The following is a 14,599-nucleotide window of genomic DNA, read 5'->3' on the forward strand; positions in this document are numbered from 1 at the left end:
AAACAGAAGAATCTGCCTAGAGATGTGGTGATATATTTTGCTAAGAAGTCTTTGCGAAACCAGATTTTGCAAATTTTCTACAACAAAAGATTCCAGATTGCTGCCCAAGATATTATTATATTAAAGGAAATTCCACCTAAAATTTTAAGAAGCAGAAAAGATTTTGCTTTTTTAGCAAATGAACTTAAAGCAAGACTGATGCCATTTAGATGGGAGATTCCGATAGGTATTGTCCTGAGCCATGCGGGGACACGTTACAGACTTAATACAGTTGCTAAAGCTAAGGATTTTTACAAAACGGTCCTGGGTGCAGGCTCACCTCTGCCCATGATGCACAAAGTCTTGAGTGATAAAGAGATGGAACAGAAACCTGAAGGTACAGGTGTGATGACTGCTGGACAGGTGGTATGGATGTCTCAAGCAGAGGTTAAAGAACAGAGAATGACCCGTGCAGCACATAAACGCAAAGAAAAAGAACAACAGAAAAAAGAAAAAGAAATTAAAGAATCTACTCAGCAAATTGTCTCAATGCCGGTGGGAGGAGCAAGACCCAAAAGCTCTGCAACATACTCTTCAGTAGCAGAATTTGAGGGGATCTTCTCCAGGCTCAAGGCCAAGGGAGATGGCAAAGCTCCTGACCTGGAATGTTAATGGATTAAATATTCCTCAAAAGAGAAAAAAAATCTACCATTATTTAAAGCAACACAACAATGATATTATCTGTTTGCAAGAAACTCATATTACATCTAAAGACCAAAAATACTTAAACAATCCTCGTTTGGGATCTCATTTTGTATCTCCCGCCCCTGGGAAAAAAGGGGGTGTGGTAATCTATGTTAAGAAGAATTTATCTGCTATCCTGTTAGAATCAGATCCTCATGGAAGATATGTTATGCTTGAACTTGGTTTATATGGCAAGAAAATTCTTATTGTGGGGCTGTATGCACCAAACCAGCAACAGGAGCAATTCTACAGGTTGCTACATCAGAAAATAACCTTGTTGGACTATAGATCTGTGATTTTAATGGGAGACTGGAATGGCGTTTTAGATATACAAAAGGATAAAAAAGGCTTTTCTACTTTTTTTAAACAGGCTAAGCTACCTAAAGCCTTCTTTGACATGAAAGAAGATTGGGAATTGAGAGACTATTGGCGTGAACGTAACCAGGAAGAAAGGGACTTTACTTTCTTCTCAGATAGACACCAATCTTTCTCAAGAATTGATTTTTTTTTGATTACAACAGATTTATACAACAGGGTGAAGAATGTAAAAATTTTTCCTAGGACATTGTCTGATCATAGTCCAGTTTGGATGGAACTGTTTGCTGAGAAAGAAGACAGGAGATCCTGGAGGGTGAATGAGAATTTATTTAAACAAGAAAAAAATGTCCATAAACTAAAGGAATGTTTAAAGGAATATTTTGCTTTAAATATGAATAAGGGAACATCAATGTCAATGGTGTGGGATGCAAGTAAAGCTTTTATGCGTGGTATTTTGATAAAAATGAATAACTTGCATAGACAGAAACAGATTCAGAAACGTAAAGATTTAGAAGAGGAGATTAAATTAAAAGAGAAACTTCTAATTTTAAATCCTTTAGATGAAAAGGTGAAAGGAGCTATAAAACTGTTAAAAACACAATTTAACATGTTGATGGCTGATCAAGTTGCAACCAATTTACTATTTATGAAACAAAATACATTTTGTAATGCTAATAAACCAGGGAGATGGTTGGCTTATCAGTTAAGAAAGAAACAGAAACAGAGGAATATAGATAAAATAAATTATAATGGTAAATTGGTTTATCAGAAAGAATTGATTAAGAAATCTTTTTTAGAATATTACCAAAAATTATACAAGAGTACTAATATTCAAACTACAGATAGAAACAATTATTTAGGTAAAGTTAATTTTCCTAAATTAACAGAAGATCAGGAAAAAGAGATTAATGGTTTAATTACTAAGGAAGAAATTGTTACAGCTATTAAACAATTGAAATTGGGCAAAGCGCCGGGTACGGATGGGTTGACATCTATTTATTATAAAACTCTAGTAGAAGAGATGACTCAACCGTTGTGTGAATTGTTTAATAACTTATTACAGGGGTTAGAGATCCCTCCATCTTGGCGTAATGCATTTATATCACTGATTCCAAAAGACAATCAAGATCTTACATTGCCTAAAAATTATAGGCCTATATCTCTTTTAAATGTGGATTATAAAATTTTTGCAAAAATTTTAGCTAATAGGTTTATGGGGATTTTGCAGCAGATTATACATAAGGATCAATCGGGTTTTATAACTGGAAGGTATATGAAAAATAATGTTAGACAAATTATTAACTTATTAGAGTATTTAGAAAAGAATAACCAAGTCTCTGCAGGCTTGATATTTTTGGATGCTGAAAAAGCCTTTGACCAAGTGAACTGGCAGTTTATGTTATGTTTAATTAAGGAGATGAATTTTGGACAAAATATATTACAAGTACTATCTAATATATATCAAAAACAGACTGCTCAACTTATTGTAAATGGGGGTTTGTCAGAGGCTTTTGTAATAGAAAAAGGTACAAGACAGGGATGCCCGTTATCCCCGTTATTGTTTGTTTTAACATTGGAAATATTGTTGATTAAAATTCGGGAGTCTCAAGAAATAAAAGGAATAGAAATTAATAAAAAAGAATATAAATTAAGAGCCTTTGCAGATGACTTGGTTGTTACTTTGTCTCAACCTATTTGTTCGGTGGTAAAATTATTACAATTGATCCAACAATATGGACGTGTTTCTGGTTTTAAAATTAATAATAATAAGACCAAAATATTAGCTAAAAATATGACTAATGGTGATAAACAGGTTCTAGTTAAGTTAACAGACTTTGAAATTGTTGATAAGGTAAAATATTTGGGGGTTACATTATCTGCTTCCAACGCAAAACTGTATAAAAATAATTATGAAAAGTTGTGGACGGAGATACAGAAGGATTTAAAAAATTGGAACAATTTACAGTTATCCCTTATGGGTAGAATTGCAGTTATTAAAATGAATGTCCTGCCAAAGTTTATTTTTCTGTTTCAAATGTTACCTATTTTAAAGAGTGATCGTAATTTAGATGAATGGCAAAAAGGTATTAATAAATTTGTTTGGGCAGGGAAAAAACCAAGGGTGAAACTTAAAATAATGCAAGATTTTCGTGAGAGAGGTGGACTCAAGGTACCAAATATGAAATTGTATTATGATGCTGTAGTACTAACATTGATCAGCGATTGGGTGAATTTAACAAATATAGAAATACTTCATTTGGAAGGTTGGGATTTACTTTTTGGATGGCATGCCTATTTAATATTTAATAAAAAAGTGGATTGGGTTTTTAAGTCTCATATTATAAGAATCTCTTTGCTTAGAGTGTGGAGGAAGTATTATAAATTTGATTTTAAAATACCATTATGGGCTATACCTCGGCATGCCATAGAAGGTATAAGGAAAGGGGTTAATATGGATATGGTTTCTTATGCACAGTTACTTAGATGGGATGGCCAAGACTGGCAGTTAAAATCTTTGGAAGAACTAATACATGAAAATCTAACTTATTCATGGTTCCAATATAGACAAATAGTGGACAGATGGAAGATGGATTGTAAAATGGGCTGGCTTAGAGAAGATGAAACTCTCCTAAAACAAGTAAGAGATCAAAGGCCAACCCATATTAAGAGAGTTTATGGGGTTTTAGTGGAATTGGATTCAGAATCTGAATTAGTTAAAGATTGTATGATTAAATGGGCACAGAATATTGGTGAATCGATTTCAATGGATACTTGGGAACTTATTTGGATAAGAAATGTTAAATTCACACAAGCGCAAAATTTAAGAGAGAATTTTTATAAGATGTTTTATAGATGGCACCTTGATCCAAAGAAAATGTCCATTATGTACTCTAATTTACAGCCGAAATGCTGGAGATGTGGACACTTGGATGCTACTTATTATCATATCTGGTGGACGTGTAAGCATATAAAAGCTTTTTGGATTAAGATATGGTGGAATATTCAGAGAATTTTTAGAAGGAGGGTAAAATTTACTCCGCAATTATTTTTATTAGGTATTGTTACTGATTGTTATGCTAGGGAGGTTATATTGATGCTAAATTTGATTACAGCCGCTAGGCTGTTAATAGGACAATATTGGAAGAAGGAATCCTTGCCTAATTTACAAGAGTGGTTTTATAAAGTTTCGTATTTGGCAGAAATGGCAAAGATTTCGGCTTTTTTAAAGGAGCAATCTCAAGAGAAATTTTTTGCGGTATGGGAAAAATGGATAAATTTTATGCAACATAATTTGGATATGGAAAAATATTATTTAGCCTTTTTATAATTTGTAATGATTGTTTTTTTTTCTTCTTTCTTTCTTTCTTCTTCTGTATTATTATTTATATACTTTTTTATATATGTTTTATTTTTCGTCTATCTCTTTCTTTTTTCTTTTTCTCCCTCTTTTCTCTTTCCCTTTTTTCTTCTTCCCTTTTTTTTATATATATTATTTACTTTAAAGTTTATGTTACGTATATTATTATTATATATATTATTATTATGATTTTTATTATTATTATTAATTATCTTATAAATTGTATACGTTATTTTTTAAAATTTGTTCAATAATCCTATATTCAGTTCTGGGAAGTGAGGGGGGGGGAGGGTGGGGTGGTTTGGGAGGGGGGGGTGGATGTTTATTTGTAAAATTTTTGAAAAAAATTAAATAAATAAAAAAAATCCTTGCATGACATATGCCTAGTACTAAAAAGATACATGTCCAATCCTGTGTGAAAAATTTTTGCATGCATTTTTGATAGATTCCTTAGGTAATAGTCTAAACTAGACTCAGTTTTAGCGACCAAGTGCACTCTTCATGCTTCAGAGGATGTATGTACACCCAAGTGGTAAACTCAAATATAATTACAAACAAGTGCAAATGGTCTAATCTCTCTCTCTCTCTCTTTTTTAGTGCATGGTGTATATAGCCAGGGAAGTCTACAATGCTTTTTACCACAGAGTAGTACTGGCAGCCTAAAATTGCTAGTTCATTTTGTTCATGTATGCACAGTACACAGTACACCACAAGGGGAGAACTAGCTTTGTACCAGCTGACTAGCAAGGTTTGGGGTATGTCAGGTTATCTGGGCTTTCTTCCACCAACTTTGGAAGAATCCAGGCAAGTCTGGTGCTCGCTCCTGCTTCCTCATTATACACTGCTTTATTTTTCCCACTGAAGTGATACCTATTTATCTACTTTCATTTTTATATACTTTTGATCTGCTAAATGGGCAGGAGCTCTGGGAAAATGGCAGGAACTCACTCCACCACATGGTGTCGTGGTGTCAAACTGCTGGAGTGCCAATCATCTCTAGCTGACAAATCCAGCATCATTAAGCCATTGCGCCATGACTCCTCCTTCCCAGTATCTCTGATAAATGGGGATTCTTTCTGCTGAAGATTCGACATTCCTTTGTCGAATGTCATATAAGTTCTGTACCTTGTCCCATTCATTATATTGTTCATAGCTGTGTCCATCGTTCTTGTCACCATCAAGCTGCTTTTCAATGTCTTTTTGTAGGTTGTCAAATAATATTCTACATGATAAAAAATAATCAGAAAATTATACTGAGCCTGAGCTCATTTTATTTCTGCATTTTAGAAGCCAATTGACTCCAAAAGGACTTTGATTGGCTTACATCAAGTTAAAACAATAAAGAAAGCAATGAGGAACAGCAAGAAATCTCCTGCATTCAGACAAATCCACACTAACAAAAATTTCACCTGCAGACTTTGATTTACTTTAGACTGATTTATTGTATATTTATTTAAACATACATTAATTATTCAATGCCTACTGCATGCAGATTTTGTACAACTTTCAAATCATGGGGCCCATCCAACTTAAATCTGATCCTCAAATTGGCAATAGGTTTAGACGTAACAAAACTATTTCATTGCTTTCAGTGGTATTTGAATCATTCATATCTGTTAGAGCAGGCCATATAAATTATTTTTTTAAAGAAGCCACTCTTCAGATATCTTTCATATTAACTTCATGGGAAATTTTGTATGTTGGTCCTGCAGTAACACACCACTCTATCTGGGAATGAACTTTTTTGCACAATCCAGGATGATTGCTTTTTTTCAGTAAGGATGCTACAAGTGAAGAAGAGCAATTTACCATTCCTATCCAAGAGCACTATTTTCTAATAAGGGAGAATTAATTAATTGAAAGACACTGATTCATAAATATATATTACATAGACACATCCCATGTACAATCTCTATACAATTTCAAAAGTACATAACCAAAGACCTGAGAAATAAATAGAGAAGTTTAACTTACTCATAAGGTATGCCATTCTGTTTCAGGAGTCTCTCAACAGTATTACTCTGTGTAGCACTGACATGGAAATCTACTTCCATCTGTTTGACTATATGCAGTGCCGTATCTGGGTACCAAAAATCAACCTGCACAAAAAGAAATGCAAAAAGACTTGTGACTGAATAGAAATGAAAGTTACACCCCAAAAAACTGCTGCTGTTCAACTTCTTTTATCTGATATGAAGAAGTGTGAAGACTAAAACAAGTTCATATGTAATGATTAGTCATAGTTGAATGCTTTGTTTAGACAAAAAGATAAATCAATTTTAATGGATTGATTATGTGTCACAAAGTCCATGTTGACTGTAAATGATCACATACCAATCAATTTTAGTTTTATATAAATACATTGTGTCCTGTTTCAGCCTCTGTTACAACAGCATGAAAGCTCAATTATATGCTAATATATATTTAAAATATTGCTCTTTGTAAAATATACTTTTTTTTAAAAAAATCTGAAAGTCACATATTTAGATATTGAAAACTGAAGAACTTTGTTCTCATATGTTACTCCCTGAATTGGGAATCAGACTGCATAATACAGATTGAATAAAATATATATATCCCTAGCACTGTGATGGTAAGCCTGGCCAAATTTCAGGCTACCTTTTCTCTTCTTGAATGCAATTATGAGAAAGAAACTGAAAGGTTTCATTTCTCGTTTTACTCTAATCATGTTTTGGTTTTGCATTTAAGGCACTCTAAATAATATTTTAATTAAACAATCAAAAATGAAACTATGTCTTATTATAGAAGTGACTTTAAAATTCCATTATGGGCCATACCGTGGCATACGATAGAAGGGATAAAGAGAGGAGTCAAGATGGATAGCGTTTCTTATGCACAATTACTTAGATGGGATGGTAAAAATTGGCAATTAAAATCTTTGGAAGATTTAACACAAGAAAATATTATTTATTCATGGTTTCATTATAGACAAATAGTGGAGAGGTGGAAGATAGATCGTAATGTGGGTTTGCTTAGAGAAGATGAGAATTTGCTAAAACAAATAAAAGATCAAAGACGAACTCATATTAAGAGAATTTATGGGGTGTTAGTAGAATTGGATTCAGAAGCAGAATTAGTTAAAGAATGTATGGTTAAATGGGCACAAAATTTTGATGAACCGGTTCTATTAGATACTTGGGAAATTATTTGGGTGAGGAATGTTAAATTTACACAAGCCCAAAATTTAAGGAAAAATTTTTATAAAATGTTTTATAGATGGCACCTTGATCTACAAAAAATGTCTCGTATGTATCCTGACTTGCAGCCTAAATGTTGGAGACGTGGATGTTTGGATGCTATTTATTATCATATCTGGTGGTCATGTAAAAATATAAAAGCTTTTTGGATTAAGATATGGTGGAATATCCAAAGAATTTTTAGAAGAAGGGTAAAATTTACCCCACAATTGTTTTTGTTAGGTATTGTTTCTGATTGTGATAGTAAAGAGATTATATTGATGTTAAATTTAATTACAGCGGCCAGGCTGTTAGTAGGGCAATGTTGGAAGAAGGAATCTTTGCCTACTTTGCAAGAGTGGTTTCTTAAAGTTTCTTATTTGGCGGAAATGGCAAAGATTTCGGCTTTCTTGAAAGATCAATCGCAAGAGAAGTATATTTTGGTATGGAAAAAATGGATAGATTTCATACAATATAAGTTGGATATAAAAATATTACTTAGTTTTTGAATAATTTATATTTAAAATTTAAGATATTTTATAGACATTTTTTTAATTTTCTTTTTATTTGATTTCTTCTTTTTCTGTTTCTTTTTTCCTTCCTTCTGGTATTTTTTTAATATATATATTGTTGTTAACTATTTTATAATTTGTTTAATTAATGTATTTAGATTTGCTTATGGTTTATATGTGTATTAAGATTTTTCTTAAAAATTTTAATTAAGCCTGTATTCAGCTCTGGGAAGGTCGGGGGAGGGTAGGGGAGGGTTGGGAGGGTTTGGGGAAGGGAATTGTTTTGTAAAACTTAAAAATTTTCAATAAAAAAAATAAAATGAAACTATGTCTTGTAATCATTGTTCCTACTACTATGCTAGATTTGGGATATCTTTTCATTGTAAAGCGAGCTGAAAACTATTTTGGATTTTTTTTTTCTAATGTTAAACGTGTTAGAGTTCAAAATAGGCAGGATCAGAGCTGAAAGTGGGCAGAGTTTCAAAAAAGACATTTTCATCCTAGCATTCTCTTTCTCCCATAGGGGACTGGTGAGAGGCAACAGCTGCTGGAATATGCAATAGTCTTGGTGAAAGTCCCATAAACTAGCAAGGCCACCAGATACCAATATTGTTCCAGAAATGTAGATGAAGCAAAACAGGTTTTGGGGGGTGAGGAGGGAACCTTACTTCTTCTATGCTTGATTGTGTGCTTCTCATGAGCGTTGTTGTGCCTGACAAAGTTGCCTTTACTAAGGAAATAATTTTTAACCTTGCTGTTTAGATCCTTTATTATCTGCTATACAATCAGCCCACCTATGTATTTATTTAGCGTATCATACATGGACTAGCAATTTATATTAACATTTTGCCTAGATTAGTAAAACACAATAAAATGTAAATGTTAAAAAGATCTATGTTCAAATGCCAATCTCTAGGCCATCTAACCATTGAAACACAGCCTTGTTTATATTTTAAAAAATTAAACACTGGACTGGCATATGTTCTCAGCTTAGAGCTAGTCATGTTGTAATTTACAGTTTGATGTGGGGCCCTGCACTCACTCTGAGGAGAGGATACAATGCCCTATTTATACAGAGATTCCTGACAGATGCCGTGTGTCCATTGCTGATGTGATAGTTCAAAGCCTGGTGTCTTTTTTGTGGGGTCACATATGTCTTATGTTTGGGTGTTCAGCAACCCATTTGGCTTTCCTTTGGGAATTGATGTTAAAGTTATTGGGCAGATGTTGTGGTCCACTGAATAATATTTGGGAATAGTTGGGAAGAATCTGGGTGTTTGGACTAAAATGCCAGAGGATCCATGGCAGATTTCATGGAAAGCCAAACGGGTTGGCACAGAGATCCAAAGTGGTCTGGTCATGTTCATAGACAAGGCTGGCTTTTTCTGAAGTTTTATTTTCATTCTACTGCAGGTTTATTATGATGGAAAGCTAAACATCAGTGTTGTTAAAGGCTTCTGGAGGCCATAAAATGGGTTGTAACAATAAGCAGCTTCGAGATTACAGCTTCTCCAGTCCCTCTTAAATCAGCTCAGAATCCTAATGACAATTAATTATTAAATTAAGCCAGGAACAGAACTTTCCAAACAGTCTTATCCTTTTGTGTATTTCTTGGAAGGAAGCCTTGTTTTGAGAATGCATTCTATAGCCAAGTTCTGCCACAGATTCAGCCTTTGATAATGAAAAGACAGAGGGAATCCTTATGGTATTAGATTTATAATGTAATTAGTAATGTAATTTAATTGGAATGAAAGAGTTGGACCCTTTGCTTACTCTTGTTTGGTTCTTATTTGACATTGCATGTTAAAGACCTTGAGTTGCAAGGGATTTTTTTTTTAAATCCACATTATACATAGGCCATAAGGCAGGTCAAAAGAAAGCCCATGAAAAGGCTTTTCATCCTGTTTATATTCTACTTATAAAGCATTCTTTGTTTAGAAGTAAAATCAGGGTTTGCTGAGATATGAAAACAATGAGAAAAGGTCTAAAGCCAGACAAACCTGTTTTCTTATTACATACATTAGATCGCTTTTTAAAGTTTTGACTGTTTTCCTCTTGTAATTTATAAAAGCCATATTGGGCTGAGAAAAGTTTCTGTATGTGAATGAAAATATAGTCCCAGAAGATGGTATTGTGTGGCTGATATTCTCTGGGCTTGGAAGTTAAATAGAGTCAGGCCTGTTTAGTACTTGGATGGCAGACCTCTTAAATTCCTAGGATTGGCCAATATTAAAGTAGGTAGTTGTATAAGCTTTCTAAATAAACAAAAACATCCCAACAGTGGAAAAGCACATTTGTGCTGCTGCAAAAAACAAAACAAAACAAAACAACACAAACTGCACATCCATGAAATCAGCAGGAATCCAACTAAACTTGAAATAGAATTTAAGATAATGTGAATCTTTCAGATTGGCTTTTAATGCCAGTCTGGCATGAATTTAATTCTCTTAAGTACTGTATAAGGAGAGAAAATAAACCACAGGAAATAGTGAGAATATTCATATGGGCAATTGTTAATCCTTGCATCTTCATTCTTACACAGTAATTTTCAGGTAGACATCCAAGTATATTTATTGATGCTTATTACAAAAATAGGTGTTTCATCACCCTTCACTAAAATGCAGTGTAACATTTAGTGGATAATGGTAACATCCACTGCGTCTTCCCGTTTCTCTAATTTTAGAAATTAACTTACTTTTAAATTTGGGGGGCAGAATTTTTCTGTTGAATCATCTAGATGTTTGGAATTTTAAAATATATGATAAATGAAATCTTTGTGGCAGAAAAGAAAAAATGTACAACAATAATAATAAGATATTGCAAACTTGCACACAGGCTTTGGAACTGAGGACAGGTTTTTAACTGAGTTTACCAGGCATTGTTTTTTCCTTTTTTCTTTATCCATTTGTTTATAAATACAAAAAAAGTAGAAAAAAACAAACATAGAAATGCAAAAAAATGTTTTAAAAACAAGATGTTACATTCCTCCATCCTCATATTGAAATAAAAAACAATGAAGAAAGAAAAAAATAACTTAATATATTCTTTCTTTCATTTGCATCCCCAACCACTAACCACAGATTAAATATTTAAACTTTGTATTAAACATTAGTAATTTTGTTAGCCCTAAAAACTATATTCCAGATGTCTAAATCTGCCTTGCTCTGTGATATATTGTATATTGGGGAGCCATTCCTGCTTTAATTAAATTTCAACTGTGGAGATATACTACCATTTTAACAATCCTTTATATATTAAACAATTGGAAGCATTCAAAACAGTTGATTTTCTTCTATCAGGCAAAGAATCTGTATTGCTTGTACATATCCAGGTTTCTGTATATGCAAACAGAAACACACACACACACACAAACACTTTGATAAATAGAAAATATTTTTGAACAGGCATTAATTTTACAAAATTCCTTAAAGGGCACAAAGCATCTGAGTTGCAAATTTTTCTCACCTGTATGAGGTTTGACAAGGATTTCATGACACTTACTTCCTTTTCATTTTGCGGTTTCACACGAAAAACCTTTGCACTTTAGAAGAGAAAGTCAAGCAATGAGCAGCATTTCAAGGCATGGAAACAAACAAAAAAACAACAACCCCAAAATTCCCTTTGATGATGTGGAAAGGCTGTACCTGTCAAATTGTAGAGCAGAAGTGAAAACACAAGTAATGGTCATCACGTCCAGAACCAACAGGGACATCATGGTCCTTTCTCTTTGCTGCCATTCATCTCTGACATTTTTATTCTTCTATTTGATGATCAGATAATATCCACAGAGGATTTCTCTGGACAATGTGAAGTTTTGCTGTTATGTCTGCATTTAGATTTCATGTACATTTACTATGGGTATTGGAATCTTACATTGTGCTTCCCCAAAAATAAGACCTACCCTGAAAATAATCCCTAGCTTGATTTTTGGGGGTGGACCTAATATAAGCCCTACCCCCAAAATAAACCCTAGTTTGGGGCGAGGCCCATGCTTAAAAACCAAGTAGGGTGGGGATGGTGGGATGGAGCTATTCCATACGCCCTGCACCCACTTACCAGCCTCCCATGTCCTAACACCTGCCTCACTCACTGGCCCACTTCTTCTGCAGCTGCTTGTTGCCGCTCACACATGAATGTCACCCCCAGCTTCCATTTTACCATCAGACGCCTTCAGGAAAGGCCTCTGCAGCCGAGAACTAAGCTCCGGACTGACGCAGCTGGTGCCCTTGGAGGCCGGGGGGCACCGCATGCATCAATCCGGAGCTTGGTTCTTGGCTGCAAAGGCCTTTCCTGAAGTCCTATGATGGCAAAATGGAGGGTGGGGGTGCTGCATCGTCAATCCGGAGCTTCATTCTCAGCTGCAGAGCCTGGGGGCGATGCGCATGAGTGGCGGCAAGCAGCCGCAGAAGAAATGGTCTGGCTGAGCAGGGCTGTTGGTGCCACCACTGCAAGGTGGAAAAGACACCCCCCAAAAATAACACCTGGTGCCTCTTTTGGAGGCAAAAAAAAAAAAAGACCAGGTCTTATTTTCAGGGAACCACTGTAATACGTATTAGCACCTTTAAGAATGTTCAGAAAATGACTCTCACAATGATATACAGTATTTGATAAATGAGAAAACATGTCCAGGGACACAGAATGCATTTGTACTTGTGTATTTGTATACTTGAGAATACAAGTCTGAGAATTCTCTTTGAGGTTAGCCTTAATACATCCAGAGGTCCTCACAGTTTGGGAAAGATTTGGTTTCATTGTCATGCCCATTTGAATATATTTATACTTTTGCCTTTACTTTGTTATTATAAAACAATATATGCACTTTTACATCTCCACCTTTGTATAGCCTCTATGGCTGTCCCATCCAGATCTGAATTCCCCCCCTGTGCCGCAATCAAATTTTATTGATTAGATTTATATCACGCCTTTGTATAGGAGCTGAAATATCATACACTACAGTCTTTCCATCTAATCTTCTTCACAGCAACAACTCTTCTAAGATAGTTTGGACAAAAAAGGGTAAGACATCTTTTATTTGGATTTAATGGAAGCATGGAAAATTAGAGGAGCTGCAGGTGATTAAAGGATTCATTGTTCAGAGTAAAACAGGCTACTTCATCATACTTCTGGACCATATTGCACCTGAGATAAGTACCAGAAGAATGTGTGTGTTTCAGGTTAAAATATGTTACGTTTATAGATAACTTTTAAGTTAATGAAGATACAGTACCTGCGACACATTTGTCTAGATCATGAGTGTCCTACCTTTTGGCTTGCCAAGGCTGCACTGAGGGAAGTTGCATATGAAATATATAATACAGTTAATGTATATAAATCACATAATAATGTTAAAAGTTTAACATTAAAAATTGGGCTGCATTACTAGCTGTCCAGGACTGCATGCAATCCATGGACCATGGGTTATTACAGACAAATGTAATATAGTTCAATAGATGCCATGGGTCAATGCCAATTACTCTGGCTTTTATAAGATAAACAATGAACTATATAATCCATGGTTTGTATTACTGTTTAGAGTACAGAGAAAATTCTGTGAGAAGCTGTCTTTTCAGGAAAATAACCCATATTTAACTGGGAGTGACATGTTTCACAAGAGAGAGAGAGAGAGAGAGAGAGAGAGAGAGAGAGAGAGAGAGAGAGAGAGAGAGAGAGAGAGAGAGAGAGAGAGAGAGAGAGAGTCTTTCCTTAAAAACAGCTATTTTTGTTGATTTTTGTTCCTTTTATATAACTATAAGAAAGTAAGGTTTATTTGGTTTATGAGTGTAGCTAAATGAAGTTAAACTGCAGACTTCTAATTCCCTACCTGTTTTTCACTTTTTAGAATAATTGTCCTTCCTTTAATTTCCTTCTCCCATGTGGATTTCTTGCTTCTGGGCTGCACTTATTCAGAGTACAGGCCAGGAAGAATTTAATTCTCCTGGGTAAACTAACCATGGCATGGAACATGATCTCATGGTGCTATTTTTATTTACATACCTTTAGGATCAGTGTTGTGCAATCAAGTATTTTTTGTTATATACTAGCAGACTGAAGTTTTTAAGGAAATATTTTATTTTTAACTGGTTGTTATCAACCTTTATCCACATATTTTTGAACTGACTTATTTGCTGGGCATTTTCCAATAGTTTCTCATAGTGAGGACTTCTAAACTTCAAGATGCCTTTAGTTATGACTTCTTACCCAGCATATAGGAATTGGATGCAGAACGAGTTGTCTTTTGACTAAGCACCTGCTGTGCCTTTTGACCTGATTCAACATAATCCTGTTCTCTTTCATAGTTTTTAAACTGTTTATAACTTTAAACATCTACTTTTACAGGCTTTTTACTAAATTGCTGTTCTTTTAATGGTTTTCAATGCATTGGAAACAGTTTTTAATTGTATTGTTTGCTTTTCTGCTTTGGGGTTGTTTTTAATGACAAAAGTGGGTAAACTTTTAAACAAACAAATAAAAGAGAAGTTCAGATGTTTTGG

At 34.3% G+C, this 14,599-nt stretch overlaps 1 protein-coding gene across 1 annotated transcript in view; it reads right to left on the reverse strand.

Annotated features, from left to right (window-relative positions):
• LOC120314647 (mast cell carboxypeptidase A-like) overlaps positions 1-14,599 on the reverse strand; it is a 47,866-nt gene that overhangs the window by 18,869 nt on the left and 14,398 nt on the right. The window contains exons 2-5 of the mRNA XM_039357946.1: positions 11,753-11,903; positions 11,574-11,649; positions 6,374-6,498; positions 5,525-5,621 (exon numbers count right to left, since the gene is read on the reverse strand). Coding sequence (XP_039213880.1) covers positions 5,525-5,621; positions 6,374-6,498; positions 11,574-11,649; positions 11,753-11,823 — 369 coding nt within the window. The 5' untranslated portion in view covers positions 11,824-11,903. The remainder of the gene's footprint in view (positions 1-5,524; positions 5,622-6,373; positions 6,499-11,573; positions 11,650-11,752; positions 11,904-14,599) is intronic.

This window comes from Crotalus tigris, unplaced genomic scaffold (genome assembly GCF_016545835.1).
Source record: "Crotalus tigris isolate CLP2741 ecotype Arizona unplaced genomic scaffold, ASM1654583v1 scf7180000018970.2248101, whole genome shotgun sequence".
Taxonomy (NCBI): Eukaryota; Metazoa; Chordata; class Lepidosauria; order Squamata; family Viperidae; genus Crotalus; species Crotalus tigris.